Raw genomic sequence first — 25,762 nt, 5'->3', positions numbered from 1 at the left:
ACCTCATTGTCCATTCTCATGCTTGCCTGTTTTAACTCTGATCTACACTGAAGAAAACATACTATTGCTGGCATATCCCTGTCATTAGCTGTGGCATTTTCCAGTCTGTCCCTTAATGAACCTATTTCCATTCCAACCTTTTTCTATTGATGATTCTGTAAAATATTTTCATATTTTCTGTTCTTTGATAATTTACTTTCATGGTCCCTTTGTTGTCTTCTAATATTTTTAACCCTTTTCTAATCCCTTCATATTCTCATTGATCATGTACTTTTCCACCAACTATATCCTCACGATACTGTATATCTCTTTTCATACTTTCAATTGTTCACTTATGTCTTTATTAATCCATGGAGTCCCAGGAAGATTTAGTTTATCCTTTCCTTTGAGCAGAATAGGTTTTTTTCCTGCACTCTGCCAGGTTACTGTCTTACCTTTTCAAACCCTGGTGGTCTGAATATGGATGAATGAAAGTTAAAATATTTAATGAAAGTTTTCTCCTGATTCAGATGCTTTCCACTAATGGTTAGATCAGAAAGATACACAACTAGAGAATTTTCTGTGTATCTCTTTTTAGAGGCTATTGACAGTTGCAAAACTGTTTTTTATTTTACAAAAGCAAATGCAGCGAGAGAATTTTGTTTTAATGTTCAGGTACTTCAGGAAGCTTAAAAGTAAATAATTTTCTATGAAAGAAATTACAAATGCCTTGCCACTAGAAGGGACGTTAGCACACAGAAAAAAATATTACCATGGTGTGCAAATAACTTCCACCAAGCTTTCATATTGTATAAATACAAAAGATCTATGTTACTATAACTCAAATTAAATTTGACTAATATAAACGTAGGTATTGAAGCATACTCTTTCTCAGTTTGCTATATTACATTATAGAGAATTTACAATGTAGTAACCGGCTATTTAGCCCAAATACTGGTTCTTGCATTTAAGCGTCTCATTCAACCTTACTGTATTTAGTCAAATCTATTCCTTGAACTGTCAACTCTATCGCCAATGTCTCTTCAATTTCTTGCAGTTGAAGTTCATCTGTGGATTTATGAGCAATTGTAACATTTATGATGACGAGTCCTGAAGAAGGGTTTCATCCTGAAACATCAACTGTTTATTCATTTCCATAAATGCTGCCTGACCTGCTGAGTTCCTCAGCATTTTGTGTGTGTGACATTTATGATCCTTTTTTAAAACTCTCCCTTGAATAGAAACTTTGTCTCTTTCAAACTCCTTAACAACTTTATCAGGTAACACTCCCTCAGATTCCCCCAGTCTCTCCAAGCATTTCTGATATTATAACTTCTTAGTTTTGTGATCATCCTTGTAAGATATGTTTACAGCATCTCTGTATCCCTTCTTTTGTTAATCAGGCACTACTTTGGCCGAACAATCTTCAGTTCCCTCATCAATGACCTTGCTTCAGTTATCATCAACATCATCATCAGGTGCCATGCCCAGTTTGAGCTTTGACTGCCATGGCCCACACACTCCTGTTTTGGGTCAAGTGGATCAACTCATTAATATTCATTTCCAGTTCTCTGGCTGCTGACTCCATCATCATTTGTCTTTGTCTTCCTCTTGCTTTCTTCCCTTCAATCTTTCCCATAATTACCATGCATTCTAACTCCTCTTTCCTCATCACATGTCCAATGAAGTTACGTTGCCTTTTCATGATCTCATACATTATTTCTCTTTTCGTGTTTGCTCTGTTCATGACATCCTCGTTAGATATTCGTTTCATCCATGATATTCTTTGCATCCTCCTCAAAAACCACATCTCTGCTGCTACAATTCGTTCCCTCACGTTACGTGATATTGTCCAACATTCTGAGCCATATAACTGGATAAACGTAACATTTCAGTACTTTGAGGCGGGTTGTCATGCCTAGTTTAGTATCGGTCAGTATATTCTTCATTCTCGTAAAGGTGTCTTTTGCCTATTCTTCTTTTAATGTCCAAGTCACACCTGCCATCTGACGTCACCCAGCTTCCTAAGTAGCAAAAGTTCTGTACTTGTTTTATATCTTCCCTGTTTATTCTCAGCCTGCAGATAGGATTCTCCTTCTTTTTGGATATCACCATACATTGTTTTTTTGCAATTGATAGATAGACCCATTTTTGCACTTTCTTCAACAATTTTATCAATTAAGTTTTGTAGTTCTTCCTCTGTACACACAGTGTCAAATGCATATCTGAAATTATTGATGTTTTCACTGCCAACTTTGATTCCCAAGATGTCTGTTATTTTTTGTAATATTGTTTCACTACTGTATTGTGTACTGGGAACAAACTGCCACAGTAAGAATAGATGGAGAAGTGAGTCAGTTTACGAAAATCAAGCCAGGCATTAGACAAGGCTGTGTTTTCCTTCAGTTATAAGATCAGAAATAGGGATGCTTGCTGATAATTGCACAATGTTAGGCACAATTTGTGACACTTCAGATAATGAAGCAGTATACATCCAAACACAGCAAATCCTGGACATCTAGCAAGGATGTAATACTGAGGCATTGGTCAGATCGGATTTGGAGCACTGAACAGTTTTGGACCCCATATCTAAGAAGTGATATGCTGACATTGGAGAGTGTCCAGAAGAGGTTTACAAGAATTATCCCAGGAACGAAAGGGTTGACGTATGAAGAGTATTTGATCCTTCTGGGTTTGTATTCGCTGAAGTTTAGAAGGATGGTGGGGGGAGGGTTTTCACTGAAACCTTTAATTTAAAATATCTAATTGAAAGGGCTTAATAAGTGAATTTGGAGAGGATTTTTTCCATTAGTGGGAGAGACTAAGACCAGAGGGCACAGCCTCAGAAAAAAAGGATGTCCCTTTAGAAAAGAAATGAGGAGGAATTTATTTTGCCTTAAGTGATGAATCTGTGGAATTCATTGCCTCAGATGGTTGCAGGTCAAGTCATTTGGTAAATTCAAAGCAGAGCTTGATAGGTTCTTGATTAGTAAAGACATCAGAGGTTACAAGAGGAAGAAGATTGAAGGGAAAATAAATCACCCATGATCAAATGGCAGAGTAGATTCAATGGGCTCTATGTCTAATGGTCTTACAATATCTAGGCCCAGAATGGTACAAGGCAACTAACATTCACATCACTTGTGCCAATGAGTGACAATATTCAGATATCACCCACTGACATTACCTTCACTGAATTCCTCACTATCAATATCGTGGGTCAACCACTGATCAGAAACTATGGCTACAAGAGCAAATTGGAGGCTAGGAACCCTTTGACCAGTAACTTCACCTCCTGACTCCCAAAAGCTTGTCAGCCATCAACAAGGCTCAAGTCAGGACTATGACAGAATACTCTCCACTTGCTTGGATGAATGCAACTTCATCACACAAGAAACTCAGCTCTCCTGGGCAGGCCACCCATCCACAACCATAGACTACACAGTAAGAGCACTCTGTATTATCTACAGGATGCACACTAACCAAGGCTTGTTAGACAGCATCTTTCAAATCACCCCTACCAGCTGGAAGGACAAGGGCAACAAAAGCACAGGAAACACCAGCCCTCGGAAGTTGCCCTGAAGCCACACACCATCCTGACTTGGAAATATATCACAGTTCCCTCATCGTCACTGAGTCAAAATCCCAGAACATCCTCCTTAACACCACTGTGTGTATACCCATAACTCAAGGACTATAGTGTTTCAAGAAAGCAGCTCACCACTATTTTCTCAAACGGTGGATGGGCAATAAAATGCTGGCTCAGCCTGTGAAGTTCATACACGTTGAACAAATACCGAATAACTAGTGGATCAGACCCATAACAGATGCAGTGAATTTGTCCAAAAAGTCACATTTTACCACCAAAGCTTGCTTTCTCTGCTGTTTTAGGTAAGATGCTGGATGTTTGAGAAAGGATTTAGTTAGTAAGTATGGGTTTAGATTTCTATCTGAACCCTGGGAGATTAAGAGAATCAAGAGATAGGGGATTAGTGCAAAAAGGTGGCACTCAAGTCGAGAATCAGCCATGATCTCACTGAGTGAGCGGAAATGAAGGGGCAAATGGTCTATTCCATTAATTATTAATAATGTTGTTACGTCCACTCAGCTCCCCTGTTGGAGTGTGCCTCCATCTTCTTCAACTTATCCCAATGGGGTAAATCTTAACAGGTACATTTGTGAAAATAAGACATTTGTTGTTACTTTAAAGAAAATGTAAATATTGTTAAGGAAATCATACATACCATGGTCTGTAATTGTCATCACAGATTGCTATTTTGCTTCATTTTATCGATACAGCGCAATATTTTGTTTATTGAACAAAAATGCCAAATTCTATCAAACATAAAAACAAAAACAAACCCTGAACTAAAAACAAAGGCTGGGATTTTTAAACACCCCCAGAACAATATGTTCCAAGTTCCCTGTAATATTTCAAAGACACACAGTTACACTTTCAGATGTGCAGAAAATGATTCAGAATATGGTCTTATTTGTTTCTCTCCAAAAAGAAATATAATCCATTGCACAGTGCTCCAAAACAAAAGCAACCTGGACCTAAACTAGGCACATCAACAGTTTAAATATAATCTTCCCCGTAGTTTGTCTGGAAACCAAAAATAGTTTTTAAAAAGATATTTGTCAGACTAGTGTGATTCCAAACTAGCTCAATGAGGTCAGAGAGCCATTAGAAAAATATAATTTGTACTTAACAATGATCAATTAAGGTATCCAAAACAACTGATTACAGTTTCTAAAATGTAATGTTCCATTTCTGATCCTCTTTTCCTACTTATGACTCACAAAGTTTGAAAGGTTTATTCTCCTATTAAGCAGTAAGTATTAGACTGTAGACTGCTGCTCTTGTAGCAAAGAGGATTGACGGGAAGAGGAATGGGAAAGGAATATGAGATTGCAAAGTCAAAGGACAAACATTTAAATTAAAGGGAAAAAGAAAAGACACAAAATAATATGAAAAGAAACTCTGGAGCTCACTGTGGAGTGAAAACAGGATTATCACAGCTTTCAAAAGGAGAAGGAATAAGTGATTAAGCAAATTAATTTGCAAAACCATGGGGAAGAACAGATGAATGGGACAGAAAAGATTGCTCTAAAAATCTTCTTCTGAGCCATAACAATTCCGTGAGTCTAATTCATGAAATTTCAGATGCAGTTTTATAGAACAATTGTATATTCTATTGTTTAATTGAATGAAGCAAACTGTACAATTGTTAAACATTGTCACTAAAGGGACTGATGAATTAGTTGGATGTTCTTACCTCTGCTCACGTGAAACATTTTCACTAAGTCATTCATATCAAGTGATGGATTCCCTAATGGAAATGGAAAAATGAACAGTAAAATGGAACTGTAAGTAACTTACTTTCCATTGAAAATGTGTTAAATTTAAAATATTTGAAATACTTATATTTATTCAACTAAGTAAAAGAAGGCAGAATACAAACCATCTCGAAACTGTAATAACTCCTTGAAATATGAAGAGGCAAATTGTTGGATGTTGTCAGGCTGGTCTTGCACCACAGCTCTGCCCAATGCCTCTAGCAGAGTTTTCAAACCATCAGGCACCACGAGTTTGCCGTGGGAAGGCATCTTGATTAGTTCCTAATATATCTGAAATCAGAATAATGAAAACAACAAAAGTGATGATGACCTAAATTCTAGTCTCTATGATTGAATCTACTATCCAAGTTAAACCCTTCCTTGTCACTAATAAAGCAGATTTGCATAGTATGATGCTAATTTCTACAACAATGATTAAACAGGTAAGATACAAGAGGTAGATACAAATTTTTCAATGAGAATATTTATCCTGCTCGATGATTGCCAATGTCTGATTGTATGAAGTTTTGCTTTGCATTAAAAATTCCACGAGCATGCACTGAAGCAACAAAAAAAGGTACATCAGAGATTGTCATCAAAGGAAATTGATGATCTCGAAGGACTGGAGCTGGAGGAGACAGCAGAAACAGTAACGGACAAAGCCATGGAAAAATTAGAAAATCAGGATGACAGCGTCAGGTTGGTGGCCAATATAAGGATCAACAGGTCTCAGTACAAATTGGGACAAGAAGCAGAATAATAGATCATTTGAATTAAGCAACGTGGATTCTGAGCAAAATTAGAATTTAAGTTTAAAAAGCAAATAAATATTAGATAATTTCAGTTAAGATAAACAGACTATGATCTCTTCATATTCGTGAATCAGATTATGTAACTTAAGAATGTTACACATTGGAGATTAGGGTTCCTGTTGGTAAAATACCTATAATATATTAACTACACATATAGTATAGAGTCATGGGATACTACAGCACAGAAATAAGCTCTTCAGCCTAACATGTCTGCAACCTTCCCAGCTAATGTCATCCTTCCTATAAATGGGCAATCAGAACTCACTATCAACTTATACAGTTGTAACATGATACGTCAACTGTATTCAAAGCCATGAATAATAAAAACAGGCTTGCCAATATTTTCTTACATAGAAGAAAGAATGATACACCACTGGATCAGGCCCTTCACCCATGGTGTCTATGCTGACCATGATACCAAATTAAACTAAAGCACATCTGTCTGCACATGATTCATATCCACCCCCATTCCTCCATATTTAAGTGTTGACATATTTATGTTCTTCACTATCATAATCTACCTGCATCACCACTTGCTAGGAACAATGTACCTGTTGTGTAAAGCTCTCCAAGGACCTACCATTTACTGTATAAGTCCTGCCCTGATTTAACATACCAAACTACACCTCCTCCTTGAAAGAGTTAAATTCTACCTGCCTTTTATTGACCTGTTCCAACAAGTTCCTATTGTAAACTTAGATAACATTCTTCACTTCCAGCACACCACCAATTTTGGCATCATTCACAAACTTGCTAACCATATCAACAACATTGTCATCCAAATCACTTATATAGATGATAAATCAGTGGCCCAGCACGGATCCCTCGGGCACACCACTGGTGGCAGGCCTCCAGTCTGAATAACAAGCCTCCTTTATCATTTTCTGTCCCCTTTCACCAATTTTGTATAGAAGTGACTAGCTCATGCTGGATCTCATAAAACCATAGGAGCAGAATTAGGCCAGAGAGCCTAGTGAGTCTGCTCCCACATTCAATCATGGCTGATTCTTTTTTCAACACACGAAATGCTGGAGGGGATCTCAGCAAGTCAGACGGTATCGATGGAGGGAAATAAACAGATGTGTTTCAGGCTAAGACCCTTCATCAAGACTGGAAAGGAAGGAGACAGAAGCCAGAATAAGAAGGTGGGGAAGGGGAGGGGAGGAGTAAAAGCTGGCAGGTGATACCAGTTGAGGGGGAAAGGTTGGTGGGTGGGGGGCATAATGTAAGAAGTTGGGAGGTGATAGGTAGAAGAGGTAAAGGGCTAGGGAAGAAGGAATCTGATAGGAGATGACAGCAGACCATGAGATACAGGTGGTGAACTAGAGGACATGATGAGCAAGTCATGAGGCTGGGGGAAGGGAAGCGAACCTAATGGGAGAATCTGGGAAAATGAAAAAAGGTGGGTAGGTGAATAGATGGGGAGGGTACAGGATGGTAGAACAATCATTGTTCATGCCATCAGGTTGGAGACCACCCAGAGTATCTCCTCCAACCTGCATTTGACCTCATCAAGGCAGTAGTGACACTGACACTGTCCCAACACTGACCCCGTAGAAGTTTGCCAGATCCAGCAGACCAGTCTACCATGCAGGATGTTGTCAAAGCCCTTACTAAAGTCCATGAAGGCAACATCTGCTGTCCTGTTCTCATCAGTCTTCTTTGTTAACTCTTGAAAAAACTATCAAATTTGTGAGGCACGATTTCCCACACACAAAGCCATGCTAACTATCCCTAATCAGGCATTGCCCCTGCAAATATTGGTAGATCTTGTTCTTCCAAGCTAGTCCCAGTTGTGCATGTTTGGGGCCATATCATTATAAACCCCTCATATCCATGTATTTATCCAAACGTATTTTAAACATTGCTATTATACTAGTCTCAGCCACATTCTCAGGCAGCACATTCCGTATATTTACCACTTTCTGTGTCTTTCTGAGCCCTCAGGTCTCTTTTAAACCCTTCGCCTCTCCCCTTAACCCTATGCTCTCTAGTTTCCTAGGAAAAAGACTGCACATTCACTCTATCAATGCCCTTCATAATTTTAAACAACTATATAAAGTCACCCCTCAATCTCCCATGCTTCAAGCAGTAAAGTCCAAGCCTGCCCTATAACTTGGGTCCTCAAGTCCTGGCAGTATCCTTGTAAACCTTTGCACTCTTTCCAATTTAATAATGTCTTTTCCATAAAAGAGTGACCAAAACTGTACACAATACTCCAAATGTGGTCTTACCATCACCTTGAACATGTTGTGGCTTAAAGGGCGTGTTTTTGTGCTGTCACTAAACTTACTGGGCTTCTTATTACTCTAATCATCTCATGCAAATAGTCACTGTCTTTTGGGAGAAGTCGTCCACATATTCAACATTCTATGCTCACAAAATGGTATCTGTGAGACACATTCAGTTAATTTACAAACAAGTTCCAAAGCTTCCAGTTAATTTTCATTTTATTTCAATACCAACTTCTCGCTTGTTCTCTTTTCTGTCATCCATACTGTTCCAATGAAATTCAATGCAAATCCAAAAAACAGCACCCAGTCTTCTCATTGACATATCAAAGCTAGCAAGCATTTCAACTTCCCAGACACCAGCATCAGACTTCTTAGTTTTCAGAATACTTAAGTGTGAGCAGAAGATGAGGAGTTCATGACATATAGGAGCAGAATTAGGCCATTTGGCCCATGGAGTCTGCTCCACCATTTCATCATGGCTGATCCATTTTTCCTCTTAGCCCCAGTCTCCTGCCCTCTCCTCGTGTCCCTTCATGCTTGGACCAATCAAGAACCTATCAACCTCTGCCTTAAGTATATGTAAAGACCTGGCTTCCAGCTGCCTGTGGCAACGAATTCCACATATTCACCACTCTCTGGCTAAAAAAATTCCTCCTCATCTTATTTCTAAAAATACGCCCCTCTATTCTAAGGCTGTGTCATGGAAGCATAACAGTCACCATTATAGAACATTGAATAGTACAGCAGATTACAGACCCTTCAGCCCACAATGTTGTGCCGACCCTCAAACCCTGTCTCCCATATAAACCTCCACCTTAAATTCCTCCATATACCCGTCTAGTAGTCTTTTAAACTTCACTAGTGTATCTGCCTCCACCACTGACTCAGGCAGTGCATTCCACGCACCAACCACTCTCTGAGTAAAAAACCTTCTTCTAATATCCCCTTTGAACTTCCCACCCCTTACCTTAAAGCCATGTCCTCTTGTATTGGGCAGTGGTGCCCTGGGGAAGAGGTGCTGGCTATCCACTCTATCTATTCCTCGTAATATCTTGTAAACCTCTATCATGTCTCCTCTCATCCTCCTTCTCTCCAAAGAGTAAAGCCCTAGCTCCCTTAATCTCTGATCATAATCCATACTCTCTAAACCAGGCAGCATCCTGGTAAATCTCTTCTGTAGCCTTTCCAATGCTTCCACATCCTTCCTATAGTGAAGCGACCAGAACTGGACACAGTACTCCAGGGTGTGGCCTAACCAGAGTTTTATAGAGCTGCATAATTACATCGTGACTCTTAAACTCTATCCCTCGACTTATGAAAGCTAACACCCCATAAGCTTTCTTAACTACCCTATCTACCTGTGAGGTAACTTTCAGTGATCTGTGGACATGTACCCCCAGATCCCTCTGCTCCTCCACACTACCAAGTATCCTGCCATTTACTTTGTACTCTGCCTTGGAGTTTGTCCTTCCAAACTATACCACCTCACACTTCTCCGGGTTGAACTCCATTTGCCACTTCTCAGCCCACTTCTGCATCCTATCAATGTCTCTCTGCAATCTTCGACAATCCTCTACACTATCTACAACACCACTAACCTTTGTGTCTTCTGAAAACTTGCCAACCCACTCTTCTACCCCCACATCCAGGTCAATAATAAAAATCACGAAAAGTAGAGGTCCCAGAACAGATCCCTGTGGGACACCACTAGACACAATCCTCCAATCTGAATGTACTCCCTCCACCACAACCCTCTGCCTTCTGCAGGTAAGCCCAATTCTGAATTCACCTGGCCAAACTTCCCTGGATCCCATGCCTTCTGATTTTCTGAATAAGCCTACCGTGTGGAACCTTGTCAAATGCCTTACTAAAATCCATGTAGATCACATCCACTGCACTACCCTCATCCCTATGCCTGGTCACCTCCTCAAAGAACTCTATCAGGCTTGTTAGACACGATCTGCCCTTCACACAGCCATGCTGACTGTCCCTGATCAGACCATGATTCTCTAAATGCCTATAGATCCTATCCCTAAGAACCTTTTCCAACAGCTTTCCCACCACAGACATGAGGCTCACTGGTCTATAATTACCCGGACTATCCCTACTACCTTTTCTGAATAAGGGGACAACATTCGCCTCCCTCCAATCCTCCGGTACCATTCCCATGGACAACGAGGACAAAAAGATCCTAGCCAGAGGCTCAGCAATCTCTTCCCTCGCCTCGTGGAGCAGCCTGGGGAATATTCCGTCAGGCCCCGGGGACTTATCCGTCCTAATGTATTTTAACAACTCCAATTCCTCCTCTCCCTTAATATCAACATGCTCCAGAACATCAACCTCACTCATATTGTCTTCACCATCAAGTTGCCTCTCATTGGTGAATACCGAAGAGAAGTATTCATTGAGGACCTCGCTCACTTCCACAGCCTCCAGGCACATCTTTCCACCTTTATCTCTTATCGGTCCTACCTTCACTCCTGTCATCCTTATCACTTGACAGTGCCAATGATCCGGGTTTAATTCCCACTGCTCTGTGTATGTAAGTTCTCCCCGTAACCGTGTGGGATTCCTTCAGGTGCTCCAATTTTACCTCATATTCCAAAGGGTTCAGGTAACTAAGTTATGGGCATGCTATGTTACAGATGGAAGCATGGCAACACTTGTGGGCTGCCTCTAGCTTGTCTTCGAACTATGTTCGGTATTAATGCATTTAAGTGATACATTTGTGACTTTATATTTCGATGTGCTTGTGACACACAAAGCTTATCCCTTTTTAGAAGGTGTTAGATGGATAAAATTATTACTGTATACATGAATGCTAAATGGAAGAAATAGCAGTCTAACAAGATGAATCCAAAAAACAAAATTAGGTCAAGATATGGGAATTAAAAGGAAAGAGTGGAGGACTGAGTGATCGTGAATGAGAGAAAAGCAAAATCATGGTGCAAAATTATGCTCGGATGATTAAGGATGCAAGCCCGAAAGGAGTGTGTCCCAGCTTGTGGAGTGTTCACATGAAGGTTGACCATTCACTGCACAATTATAAACGGATATGATAAAGTTACAGTTACAAAGACAAGGCTAGAGAACATTCAGGAACAGGAACTGAGCATTCAGATCTATTCAGTATTCAGAAGAATGCTGAATAACTCTGCCAGCAAAAGAGGGAATACATTCTTCAGTGGGGAAGGACATTAACTCCAAGCTCCCTGACATGAAGTCTCCCATTGTTGGGTTTAGGCACAGAAAATAGCAATGGAGGCTGTATATGTAGGGAATGGTGAAGAAAATTACAAACAGATGCAGAAATGATAAAAACCTAATTAAGTGTGACTTCAACTTACATATAGAATTGTACAAAGCAAATTAACATTAATACCACTGAAAATGCATTTCTAGAATGCAGTTGTGATGGCATTTTGGAACAACATATCACAGAGCCAAGTAGAAAGCAGGATCTCCCCGAGTACTGTGGAATCATGTCACAAGTTTGGACCTTGTGGGAAGTACTAAATTGGGTACAGCGGAGTATGACATTATTAGACAGGATCTGGGGGGAGTTATTTGGGAGCAGTGTGTGGGAGCGGACTGTCACGTTCCAGTAAAGAGCAAGGACAAGGATGACAAGGTAAGGACACACTATACGACAGAAGAGATTGTTAAGCAAGACATATTCTGCTCAAGAAACTCAGTGGGTTGAGTAGCATCTGTGGAAAGAAAAGAATGTAAATATCTTGGGTCAAAACCTGACATCAGGACTGAGAGTGAAAAGGGAAGATTCCACAAGAGACTCCAATGAGATTAAGTGCAGACTGGGCAACCAGTTCAGCGCACATACAGAAGGTTTGCAACGGCCACCATCGCTCCCAGTTGTTTTCTACCCATTCCAAGCATGAGCTGTTCATCCTCTAGCTTCTCCACTGCCACAGTGAGGCACAGTGCAAACTGGAAGAGCAACATTGCATATTCTGCCTGGTAGTCTACAACCCAATGGTATGAAATGAATCCTCCCACTTTAGTCTCCCCATCTAGTGGGTTTTATCCCCCTTTCCCATTGCCCCTCATTTACCAGTCCACCTCTGATACTTTCATTTTCATCTGCTTTCCCTCAAACACCTCCAATCTCCTGGTTCCATCTGCTTTTCACTTCTCCCCTAATGGTTTCCAGTATCATCTTCCTTATCAGATTCCTGTAGCCCTTTATGTTTCTGTTGATCTCCCTCAGGAAGTTATCTGCACCTCAATCTTTTTTCTATTTGTCTGCCCCCACCTATCACACCACTCCCCTTCCCTTTTAGCACAATCTGCCTGTCATCTTAAACCCTACTCTTCAGTCCACACTTTAGACTCCTGTCTCACCACCTCCCTTCTCCTGTTTATACCGGCTATATCCTTTCTCCATTCTCAATCCTAATCCACTGTATCGAACCGTAAAATCAATTCCTAACCCCTTACCAGATAATGTTCAACACGCTGATTTCCTCAAGCAGGTTATTTGTTGCTTCACAAATTGGAATTTGAAACCACAGTTTCTTTGGGGTGTGACTAGCAGTAAAGATGAGGATGAGTGGGGGGGGGGGAGAGGGCGGGTATGTAGTGTACAAACAGTTTCAATACGTTTACAAAAGTCCCACATAAGGGACTTTTATCAAAACCACACGTAAAATTAAAGCACGCAGGGTCAGATGTGAAATGTTAATGTGGATAGAGAACTGGACACAAGGAGTAGGAATAGAGAAGTCTTTATCTGAATGGCAGGCTATGATTAGTGGGCAACCCTGAATATACATAATATAAATAATTTACTTGGAATTAACTTTAATATTACCACCTCTCCAGACTGCATAAAGAGAGAGGTTGAGGTGAAGGAACCCTTAGGAGACAGTGATCATAACATGATTGAGTTCACTGTGAAATTTGAAAAAGAGAAGCCAAAATCTGATGTGTCGGTATTTCAGTGGAGTAAAGGAAATTACAGTGGCATGAGAGAGGAACTGGCCTAAGCTGACTGGAAAGGGACATTGGCAGGAAAGACAGCAGAGCAGCAGTGGCTGGAGTTTATGCGAGAAATGAGGAAGGTGCAAGACAGGTATATTCTAAAAAAGAAGAAATTTTCAAGTGGAAAAAGGATGCAACCATGGTTGACAAGAGAAGTCAAAGCCAAAGTTAAAGCAAAGGAGAGGGCATACAAGGAAGCAAAAATTAGTGGGAAGACAGAGGATTGAGAAATTTGTAAAACCTTACAAAAGGAAACCAAGAAGGTCATTAAGAGGGAAAAGATTAACTATGAAAGGAAGCCAGCAAATAATATCAAAGAGGACACTAAAAACTTTTTCAATTATATAAAGAGTAAAAGACAGGTGAGAGTAGATATAGGACGGATAGAAAATGATGCTAGAGAAATTGTAATGGGAGATAAGGAGATGGCAGAGGAACTGAACGAGTATTTTGCATCAGTCTTCACTGAGGAAGACATCAGCAGTATACCAGACACTCAAAGGTGGCAGGGAAGAGAAGTGTGCACAGTCACAATTACGACAGAGAAAGTACTCAGGAAGCAGAATAGTTTAAAGGTAGATAAATCTCCTGGACCAGATGGAATGCACCCGCGTGTTTTGAAGGAAGTAGCTGTGGAGATTGCGGAGGCATTAGCGATGATCTTTCAAAAGTCAACAGATTCTGGCATGGTTCCGGAGGACTGGAAGATTGCAAATGTCACTCCGCTATTTAAGAAGGGAGCAAGGAAGCAAAAAGGAAATTATAGACCTGTTAGCTTGACATCAGTGGTTGGGAAGTTGTTGGAGTTGATTGTCAAGGATGAGGTTACAGAGTACCTGGAGGCATATGACAAGATAGGCAGAACTCAGCATGGATTCCTTAAAGGAAAATCCTGCCTGACAAACCTATTACAATTTTTTGAGGAAATTACCAGTAGGCTAGACAAGGGAGATGCAGTGGATGTTGTATATTTGGATTTTCAGAAGGCCTTTGACAAGGTGCCACACATGAGGCTACTTAACAAGATAAGAGCCCATGGAATTACGGGAAAGTTACGTACGTGGATAGAGTGTTGGCTGATTGGCAGGAAACAGAGAGTGGGAATAAAGGGATCCCATTCTGGTTGGCTGCTGGTTACCACTGGTGTTCCACAGGGGTCCGTGTTGGGGCCGCTTCTTTTTACATTCTACATCAACGATTTGGATTATGGAATAGATGGCTTTGTGGCTAAGTTTGCTGATGATACGAAGATAGGTGGAGGGGCCGGTAGTGCTGAGGAAACGGAGAGTCTGCAGAGAGACTTGGATAGATTGGAAGAATGGGCAGAGAAGTGGCAAATGAAGTACAATATTGGAAAGTGTATGGTTATGCACTTTGGCAGAAAAAATAAACGGGCAGACTATTATTTAAATGGGGAAAGAATTCAAAGTTCTGAGATGCAACGGGACTTGGGAGTCCTCGTACAGGATACCCTTAAAGTTAACCTCCAGGTTGAGTCGGTAGTGAAGAAGGCGAATGCAATGTTGGCATACATTTCTAGAGGAATAGAGTATAGGAGCAGGGATGTGATGTTGAGGCTCTATAAGGCACTGGTGAGACCTCACTTGGAGTACTGGGGGCAGTTTTGGTCTCCTTATTTAAGAAAGGATGTGCTGACGTTGGAGAGGGTACAGAGAAGATTCGCTAGAATGATTCCGGGAATGAGAGGGTTAACATATGAGGAACGTTTGTCCACTCCTGGACTGTATTCCTTGGAGTTTAGAAGAATGAGGGGAGATTTCATAGAAACATTTCGAATGTTAAAAGGCATGGACAGAGTGGATGTGGCAAAGTTGTTTCCCATGATGGGGGAGTCTAGTACGAGAGGGCATGACTTAAGGATTGAAGGGCACCCATTCAGAACAGAAATGTGAAGAAATTTTTTTAGTCAGATGGTGGTGAATCTATGGAATTTGTGGCCACGGGCAGTAGTGGAGGCCAAGTCATTGGGTGTATTTAAGGTAGAGATTCATAGGTATCTGAGTAGCCAGGGCATCAAAGGTTATGGTGAGAAGGCGGGGGAGTGGGACTAAATGGCAGAATGGATCAGCTCATGATAAAATGGCGGAGCAGACTCGATGGGCCGAATGGCCAACTTCTGCTCCTTTGTCTTATGGTCTAAAGAAAATAAATTTATACAAGTTTTACAAGAGAACACAATTAGAACAAAAAAGACAGTCTATTTTAGTGCAAGTGGTCAAAGTGTTGCTAAACTGAAGTGACCAGGGTTGTGTCAGATGATTCAAGAAATGAACACATGAAGGCAAGAAGCTTTTCTTGAATCTGGTTGTGTGGGACTTCAGGCTTCTGTACCTGCTGCCTGCTGGTAGCTGTGAGACAATGACATGGTCCAGATGGTGGGGACCTTTGAGGATGGATGTTATCTTCCTGAAGCAGTTCCTCCTGCAGATATTACTGATGGTGGGGAGGGGTGAACTAATGATGTACCTGGCAAAGTCCCAAACTCTCTGCAGCTTCTAAGATTCAAGTGCATTAGATTTACCAAACCAGCCATGACGCAGTTAGGATAGCTACAACAACATACCTGTAGATGTTTGTTAGAGTGTTAGAGGACGAGCCGAACCTTCTCAGAAAATAGAGACTGGTGCACTTCCCTTATGATTACATTGAACAGTCACGATAGGTGATTTGGACTTTTCACTTCTTGGTCACTGCCCAGCACTTGGCTGTTTTTGTATTTTAACACAGCATAGTCCTGAGTAAGTGCAGCTATCTCACCAGGCACCTCCTCATTGTTAGCTGTGCCTAATGCTGTTTTCCACCTCCCTCTGCAACTGGATTCTCGACTTCCTAACTGAAAGACCACAATCTGTTCGAGTCAGAAATAATATCTCCACCTCACTGACAATCAACACTGGCACACCTCCAGGGGTATGTGCTTAGTCTACTGCTCTACTCTCTCTACACACATGACTGTGTGGCTAGGCACAACTCAAATGCCATCTATAAGTTTGCTAATGATACAGCCATTGTAGGCAGAATTTCAGATGGGACGAGGGGCTGTACTGGAGTGAGATATTCAACTAGTTGAGTGGTGTCACAGCAACAATCTTGAACTCAGTGTCAGTACGACCAAAGAACTGATTGTGGAACAGGAGGGAACACAGTCCAGTCCTCAGAGAGAGATCAGAAGTGAAAATTTCAAGTTCTTGGATGTCAACATCTCCGAGGATCTAACCTAGACCCAACATACTGATGCAGCTACAAAGAAGGCACAACAGCAGCTATATTTTATTAGGAGTTTGAGAAAATTTCGTATGTTACCCAAAACACGTGAAAATGTCTTCATGTATCGGGTGAGCATTCGAACTGGCTGCATCACTGTCTGGTATGTCGGGGGGGGGGGGGGGCTACTGCAGAGGATCGAAGTAAGCTGCAGAGAGTTATAAACTTAGCTCCACCGTGAGCACTAGCCTCCGGAGTGTCCAGGACACCTTCAGAGAGCAGTGCTTCAGAAAGGCGCATCTCCATCACCCAGGTTATGCTTTGTTCTCATTTGTCACCATCTGGAAGGAGGTACAGAAGGCTGAAGGCATGCACTCAACAATTCAGGAACAGCTTCTTCCCCCGTCATCCAATTTCTGAACGGACATTCAACTCAAGAACAGTACCTCACTACTTTTTTAATTTCTATTTTTGCACTAATTATTTCATTTATATATATACACACACACACACATATATACATGATAAATATATTGACACATTTACTATAATTCATATTTTTATTATGTATTGCATTGTACTACTGCCACAAAGTCAACAAATTTCATAACATATGACACTGAAGCTCCCCACCCAGACAACCTTTTTGACTTTGCTTCTTCTAGTTAGAACAGCAGTACAGGCCCCTTGGCCTACAATGTTGTGCCGACCGTTAGCCTACTCTGCCTGCTTCATTCCTACTTAGCCCTCCGTTTTTCTTTTATCTACCAACCTATCTAAGAGGCCGTCAAATGCATTTGCCTCTTCCACCACTCTTGGCAGTACATTCCACTGCGTAAAAAAAAACTCTAACATCCCCCCTATATTTTCCTTCAATCACCTTAAAATTATACCACCTCATGTTAGCCTTTTCCACCCAGGGAAAAAGTCTCTGGCTGTCCATCCTCCTTCCCTCCCAAGAGCTCCTCATAAGACAGGTTCTCTAATCCAGACAGTGTCCTGGTAAATCTCCTCTGCACTCTCTCTAAAGCTTCTACATTCTTCTGTTAATAAGGTGACCAGAACTGAAACAATAATCCAAGTGTGGTCTGACTAGTTTTAATAAAACTGCAACATGCTCATCATGGAGAAGAATCATTTCATCAGCAAAAGAGGGAAGTAAGTGGCCGTCAAGAGTTTCCTGCCAGGTTTTATGTAATGATCTGACTCTTCGTGGGGATCCAGTATTAATATTCTGGACTCCAAAGTTACTCTTTTTCACCTGCATACCATCGTACCACTAACTCTCATGGGGCTGTCCTACCAAACTGTGTCCCATCTGAATTAGGTACCAGCCTCTGGATTAGTACTCCAGTATTTTACACACTGCACCACCCCCATACTGAGATCATCAAATGTAGGAGCAGAATTAGGCCATTCAAATCTGCTCTAACATTCAATTACGGCTGATTAACTTCTACTTATTCTTACTTTTATGTAGTTCCTTACTTAGCAAATATTTTCACATTCTATTATATATCTTTAAGAAACTACATTGAAAATTTCAGGTGCTATCTAAGTAACTGCATTAGATTACCTTGCCAACAAGTGAAAAATATTCCTTTCAGTTCTCTTCAGAAAGAATCACAACCTTGTTTCAAACTTTCAAAGCTGGAAAATTGAGTACAGGTTTAGTCCTTGACAGATTTCATGTGCAATCTTTTCTGTATTATCACTTTTCCATTATACATTTTAGATTCAGAGTAGCAGGCCCCTTGCGTCAATTGGCCAATTTAGCTTGACCAATCTTTTTAACCAAACAAAATATTTCAGGATGTCCCAAAGTGAGATTAAATGTCTAAATTTACAATCACTCTTTAAATGAGGGAAACAAGGTAGCAACCATCTATAAATAAAACACCACGAGAGCCATTGTTAGTGCTGTAGAATCCCCTCAAGCAGTGTACTTTTTGATTGCACCACCACTGACTTTTAGTAAAGGCAGATTGTCATTTTACACAGGGGTGGAGCTTTCCCTGTACTCTTTCTCACCTGGACACCAACTCTGCATTTTCTGTAGGAATAGCTCATGGTAACTGGTGGAAGTTGATCGATGGATGAGGTACAGCTAAAACATTTTATATGAGATGTGCAGGATTCACATGTCAAAGGACAGCTCCCTGATCCTTTCCCCAGACTTAACCCCCAATCCTCTCCCAAAACCCAAGTCTACCTATCACCCATATCCTTGCTTCCCTAGGATGGTTGCCAGCCTTTGGCACTATGATTTTTCCCACGGCTTTGCCTCATCCTGCCTGGACCTGTAGGCATAGACACCATGTATTCTCTGAACATGACACATCATAACTGCTCCTTAGCAATGCAAGGTATCCCAAGCTTCTAGCATGTTGAGTTTTCAGCAGAAAAATGCCATGTTATCTGTACCGTGCATTGCCAGAACCTGCCAATGTCAGCACTGGCCTTATTAACACTATTCTTGAAATGGACAGTTCCTGTTACAGGACTAAATTATAATGTTCAAGAACTTTTAATTATTCTGCTCTTGGCATAGATCAAATTACAGGATCCCGAGTGTTGGATACTGTCCTCCCATTTTCCTTGGTGAGAATAAAATCTGCCCCTCAAATAAGTGCAGCCAAAAAGAATGTTCTAATAATACATAAATGCAAGAGATAGCCAAAATGTATTTTTAACATGGTTAAAAAATTGTGGGGTGGAGCTGCATCTCTACCAAAGGAGGTGTAAGGCACTCCTTCCCACTGCTAGCCTACAGGTCCCCCTTGGGCAAGGTACAGCACCTACTTAGCTCCCTCCCCCAGACAAACCACTTCTGTAGAAAAATTTGCCTATAGCTACAATGGTCATGGAAAGATCATGATCAACGTCATACAACATAGCACATAACGAACAAACAAAAACAAATGGTTGAAGATTCTACAGTTAAACTAGACACGAATTTGACACTACAGTATGTCACATCAAGATATTTGGATAAGCCACTCAAATGTATCCTGTCATGTCCATTCCACTCTCCACCCCATGTCTGCTTCCAGTGTGGTAACTCCTTGAATTCACAACAGTTAAGGAATACATCTTAACCTGTTCACCAAATCATAGACCTGGCAAAAAGCTCATGGATTACCGGGCAACAGTGATCCCTGCTCTCCTCCAATCTTCGCGACCTTATGAGCAAACATCTTATGACACTGTCTCACAAATCTGATTTAATGTTTTGAAGAGGGAACTCAAGAGAATTCACACAGGCAGAGTGGTATAAATTGTCTATGTAAACTTCAGCAAGATCTTTGACATGGTTTATAGTAGCACTAACAGTTTAGCATCTATTCACAAGGGTCAAAAGACATGTAAATCAGAATCTATCCAGACACACCAACATCTGCATTTTCATCAGATATGGCAATGATCCAGAAACCCATCCACTTGACAGTTCCAATTCATTCTGAGGCAATTTCTACCTATCCTGTACATTGATTTATCAGTGCTGGGTAATTACAAAAGAATTTTAATTTCTCTGGAGAGATTTACCCCCCCCCCCCAACTGCAGTCAATGAGGAACTTGGTCAGAAAAAAAACTCGCTGGCACGAATTGTTTATGCCATACCAAATGACCATAAAAAGCAGGCTAAGAAATGTATGGGGCAAAGATTTTAAGGGGACCTAAAGGACAACTTTTCAACAGAGGGTGGTTAGTATGTGGAACGAGTTGCCAGACGAAGTCGCTGAGACAGATTGTGCAGTATTATTTAAGACGTACTCGAATGAACATGAAGGAGGTGGGCTCAGAGGAATATGGGCCGAACACGGGAAATTGGAACTGGTTGGGTGGACACTCCGTGCAGTACTACTCTGACTCTGAGGTGGCACTCAGCCTCCTCAGTACACACACGTAAGATTCTCACTTCACCTCCTCAATAACATCCCGTACTTCTCCCTGCCTAGTCAGACCCCTCTGTGAGCACGGGTAGTGGAGATGGGGAAAAGGTTCTAGCCCACCCTGTACACACTGAGGAAACCCCTCCCCGATTCCTCACTGGGACTTGAGCGCTCTGAACAGCCGAACTACACCAACCCTGGGTCGTGAGTCGCCGCTCCGCTCGCCAGCCGCTTGCCGTAGCCCAGCGCCTAACGCGTTTTGAGGTAAGATAAGTGCCACTGCGCATGGGCACCCATACACATTGGGAGATTGTCTACGTTACACACGTCACTGTTGCATATCCTACCAATCACGACAGGCCCGTCAGTGTGAATGACCAATCACGTGGTCACAACGTTGGTATGGTAATATTTCCCTCGCTTCAGTGTCCTGCGCCGGGTCACCCTGCCTGCCCAATTACCATTTCAAATGAAAACCAAACTCCAGCTGCGAAAAATCTAAAAAAAATTGTTCAAAAATAAAGTAAAAGCTGGAAAGTTTCAGTACACTGTGAGGCAACGAACAGAACCGAAAGGTCCCCGTCCTAAACCTCGTTTCTTTTTCGTCAAGTTTTCAGCATGTTTTATATATTTTTTAATCACACTTCTGCAACCTCAGCCGCACCGTGTATTACACAACAGGAAACCACAAGGCAGCCTGCACTTGCTCTGTTGTTTCATTACACTGATCCCCAACACCTAACTTCCATCGCTAAAAAAGTCATAAGACTGAGCACTTGCGGTATCTGTGTTGAGCGTAAAACATAACCGATGTTTTAAGTTAATGACGCCAAATCCCACAGCACGTGTCATTATTTTCTCAGAAGTTTGCAGATTCAGCATGTAACTAAAAGCACTGGCAAACTTCTATAGATGTACAGTGAAAAGTATCCTGAGTGGTTGCATCATGGCCTGGCATGGAAACAAAGCTCAGGAACAACAAAGTGGTGGATCATAAACACGAGAAATTCTGCAGACGCTGGAAATCCAAAGCACCACACACAAAATGCTGGAGGAACTCAGCAGTCAGGCATTATCTATGGAAATGAACAAACAATTTCAGACGGAGACCCTTCTTCAGGACTGGAAAGGAAGGGGAAAGGCACGATAAAAAAGTGGGGGTGGGGAGAGGAAGGAGGATAGCTAGAAAGGTGATAGGTGAAGCCAGGTGGGTAGGAAAGGTAAAATGCTGGAGAGGAAGGAACCTAATAGGAGAGTAGACTACAGAAGAAAGGGAAGGAGCAGCAGAAGAAAGAGGTAAGAGGCCAGAGTGGGGAACAGAAGGGGAGGGGGAGAGATTCTTTTTTACCTGAAGGAGAAATCGATATTTATGCCATCAGATTGGAAGCTACCACGGAATCATCGTACAGCCCAGTCCATTACAGGCAAAGACCTCCCCACCATTGAGTACACTGGAGCACTGCCACGAGAAAGCAGCATCTGTTATCAAAGACTCACACCATCCAGGTCATGCCCTCTTCTCACTGCTACCATCTGGAAGAAAGTACAGAGCCTTAGGTGCCACACCACCAAGTTCAGGAACAGTTATTACCCTACACCCATCAGGCTTTTGAACCAGTGGGGTTAATTTCATTCACCAATTCTATGACCTACAGACTAATTTTCAAGGGTTCCTTACACTAGTGTTCTCAGTATTATTTTTATCTGCAGTTTGTCTTCATTTGCATATTAGTTGGCAGTCTTTGTTTATGTGCATTTCCCTGTAAACTCTATTTTATTTCTTTTTCTCTGTAAATGCCTGCAAAAAATGACTCTCATCATAACGTATATACTTCGATAATAAATTTACTTTGAAATTTAATGTACCCAAACACTTCTGGGTAACTTTGATTCCTTGACTCAACCAAAAACTATCGTTAGAAATTTCTGCAATAACAGATCCAAATCTCTCTACTATCCAGTGCAGCATATCAATTAATTTGCCAGAAGACTCATAGGGCAGCATCCTTTAATACAAGGAACAAGAGCAGCAGCATCATGGATACATCACATCTCCCACGTCCTCCTCAACCCAAGATATCGAACTTCATCCCTATCTGTGCTACAGTATTGTTATCTTAGTCTTACTTATCCAATGCAATAAGTTCATTGGTACTTACCACCTAAATATCCCAGAGAAAGGGCTAACTAGAAATGTCCCCCTTGCCAACAACCTTATGGAGAAGAATATTTTAATATAGGCAAGTTCTACATTGGTTCTACAATTGGAAAACAATTTTAAAAAGGTTGGATAGAAGTTATGGCTGCAACCTACATAACATACCTACTGTGTGCATTTGTTTATATACAAAATCCAGCACCTTGCCTTTAAAGCACATAAGGGAACTTTAAAATATTTGACTACAATGATATTTTCAAAACAGCTTGAAAAAACTCCAATAACTGATATCCAATTCTTCAAAAATTATGATGGTTCGGTGTCTATCATGCTAGGTGCTGATTTCCTACACTGCCTCAATCACAAAAGCACCAGTTTCTGTGATCCCTTTAATTCAACCAATTTCCCCCGGGATCAATAAAGTATGACTATGACCATGACATTGGGAAATGTATTATGTTAGTATGTAATATCCAGAAATATGACTTCAAAGTCTATTGGAATAACATTCAATGGTCTAGAAAATCAGCCACCGCAAGTTCAGAACCTGTCTCACATCAGATTCATGAAGTTTTACTGTACATTATGATAACTACTTACAATTTCTGATACAATAACACTAGGTATTAGCCACGTCTGGTCACTTTGTTTAATGCAGATGAGTAACGGCAGTCTACATACAGTCAAAACGACAGGGAAAGATTTTGTCATCCATATTTCCAATCATGTACACAATGAACAATTCAGCTCAAAGTACCTGATAGTAACTTGCTGTGATGATCAAGCAGAAAACACTTGTTTCATGTTCCCAGTAAATTAATTTGCAAGTATTAGTCCATTCTGTAATTGTAATTTTTCAATACAAGTTTTCCTCCATTAATGCAAGCATGAGCATATCCATCAATTCTTGGGTGAATTACAAAACTCAATTCATTACTATTTTTAACTTTTGTTTCCCTTTCCCAGAGTGGCATGTGTGCCACATCGAAATATTAACACTCTCATGTAAGAACTTGAAAAGAGTCACACTTCATTACTTTACCCAAGTAAACAGGTGTCAAAGATAAAACAAAAACAATCCAGCCCCCATACAGAATTGCACAACATCGTGTACATAAGGGGACTGAGCTTCCAGGATCACCAGCTTCATAAAACAGGAAAACAGATTTAAAATCAAGACACATTTCTGTGCAACAGTCTAAATATTCAAAAAAATTAAACTATGCAACCAGCAACAATTAAGTTTCTTCATGGAGTTACAGTTGAACAGAAACACCCCAGGGTCTGTCCCACACCAACTGACCACTTGGGCAAGATACAGAAATACCAGCACCTATAGAATGATATCGCAGTAAGGAATTAACAGTTTCAGAAAAAAAGAGTAGCTTGATGCACTAAACATTCACAGTTGCTGGACAATCCACACATGGTGTTCCAATATATACATAAACCCAAATATGTATCACTAAGGGATGATGTATGCAGGTTTTTCTGCAGTTAAACCATGTCTAATATCTCAATAATTCATAAAAAAATATATTTGAAACCAATCAATGGTGGTGTCTCCAAGTCGTATCTACATCCAAGTGATATGTTACATGTTCTTATTCAATGGTTCACATCTCTCAAGTAATGGCGCATAAATAACTTGGCAACTGCATACGCTAATACAGAATAAAAATCTCATTTTTCCCTGTAGGATGTTTGTAACAATAGATAAAAACCCAATATCATAATACAACAAAACAAATGACAAAGTAATTAATTCGACACTGAGATGCTACAAGGCAGTTTTGTTTGTTCATTACCCTGTTTTCCAGAGTTATCCTTTAAAAATGTATGAATTTCACAATTTACGTCTGATCCACAACTGAGGTATCAGGACACTTAAAAGAATGCTAACACAGAAGATCAAATAACATTTTGGTGTAGTGGTTTCAGAGGCATTTCAAAAAGACTGCACCTTTCACTCATAATTAACAAATGACCCTGAGCAGAAATGAACTCAAGTCCTTTGCTGCTGGTGTTCTCTGGGTCCAATACAAAAGGGATTAAAAAGTGCTACCAATATTTTTTTTTACACATTTTAAAATAACAATGGCATAAAATCTCTGCAAAATATAAATAAAATTAGTGCAACAAAAAGTATGGCTATTGTTTTTAACGATATGGCTGTCTATTTAGCCTGAAAAAGGCAAAAGCCATGAATCCTCCTTCAGTCCTGACCTACTACACAACCAAGGCCATTAGAATATGCACCAGTGACATGAAAAGACTCTGTGCTTCGTTAAACTGTACAGATAATTGAGTTAGGTCTAAACTGAACTGCACCGTTACCAAAGTGGTGGTTAAAATAAGCAAGGTCACTTGATAATCCTTGGAATCCTCTAAGCCACCACCTTTTTAACTATCTATAACAAAGCAACAGATCTGCTTCATCCCACATTTGCCAGTGACACCGTTCTTAATACGTCTAAAGACATTCTACATGCTTGGGTCTTATACAGCTTTCCTTGGATCTTCCCAACCACTTTGCTGAATATTAACAGCATAAAGTGCAGAAATTGATTGAAGTTCAATCATATGTGCACTGAAGAGGATTCCAGTTTGGCAAACATCACTGTGGAACAGCTTCTTTCAATGATGCTAAAGCAGTATGGATACGCACATGAAGCCGGTTTTCAAAGTCATATCCAGCAAACTCCTCCTGCGGATCAAAATAGGAATTAACTGAAAGATAATTTTTCTATGTCAAATCACAAAAATTGTTATGTGTTCAATTGTAACAGATGCTAATATGTCTACATTCCATACCAAATACTGCCAGGCCATCAACAACATATCCATGTGGTACAAAGCAAAGGAGGAAGATTACAGTGGCATCTAGATGAACTGGAATTGCTGGTAAGGGAATGGCAGCTGGAAATTATCTCTGACACGTTGGACATGATGCATTTGGAGAAGTTAAACCAGGGCAGCAGTTGGACAGGAAACGACTGGGCCTGGGTAGTGCTGTGGAACAGAGGTCCACGGCTTTCAGGTACAGCACTCCTTGAAAATAACAACACAGGTAGACAGAGTGGTAAAATGGTGAAGGGGACACATTTCTTCAGATGGGG

The 25,762-nt window shown here is 40.8% G+C and overlaps 1 protein-coding gene across 9 annotated transcripts in view; it reads right to left on the bottom strand.

Moving 5' to 3' along the window:
* The window catches only part of ttc39c (tetratricopeptide repeat domain 39C), a 187,097-nt gene that overhangs the window by 85,573 nt on the left and 75,762 nt on the right, over positions 1 to 25,762 (bottom strand). For 3 of the 9 annotated variants that reach the window (XM_072257470.1, XM_072257517.1, XM_072257509.1), the window contains one exon: positions 22,304 to 25,350. In XM_072257470.1, the coding sequence (XP_072113571.1) occupies positions 25,261 to 25,350 (90 nt within the window). In that variant the 3' untranslated portion in view covers positions 22,304 to 25,260. Of the gene's footprint in view, positions 1 to 5,258; positions 5,313 to 5,444; positions 5,611 to 18,167; positions 18,242 to 20,681; positions 20,849 to 21,833; positions 22,019 to 22,303; positions 25,351 to 25,762 lie in introns of those variants that run through there. The other 6 variants (XM_072257489.1, XM_072257478.1, XM_072257499.1 and 3 more) reach the window with 5 other exon arrangements.

Source organism: Mobula birostris, chromosome 1 (genome assembly GCF_030028105.1).
Source record: "Mobula birostris isolate sMobBir1 chromosome 1, sMobBir1.hap1, whole genome shotgun sequence".
In the NCBI taxonomy this organism is placed as follows: Eukaryota; Metazoa; Chordata; class Chondrichthyes; order Myliobatiformes; family Myliobatidae; genus Mobula; species Mobula birostris.
The sequence above is the reverse complement of the archived record's forward strand: the minus strand, read 5'-3'. Positions and strand labels throughout refer to the sequence as shown.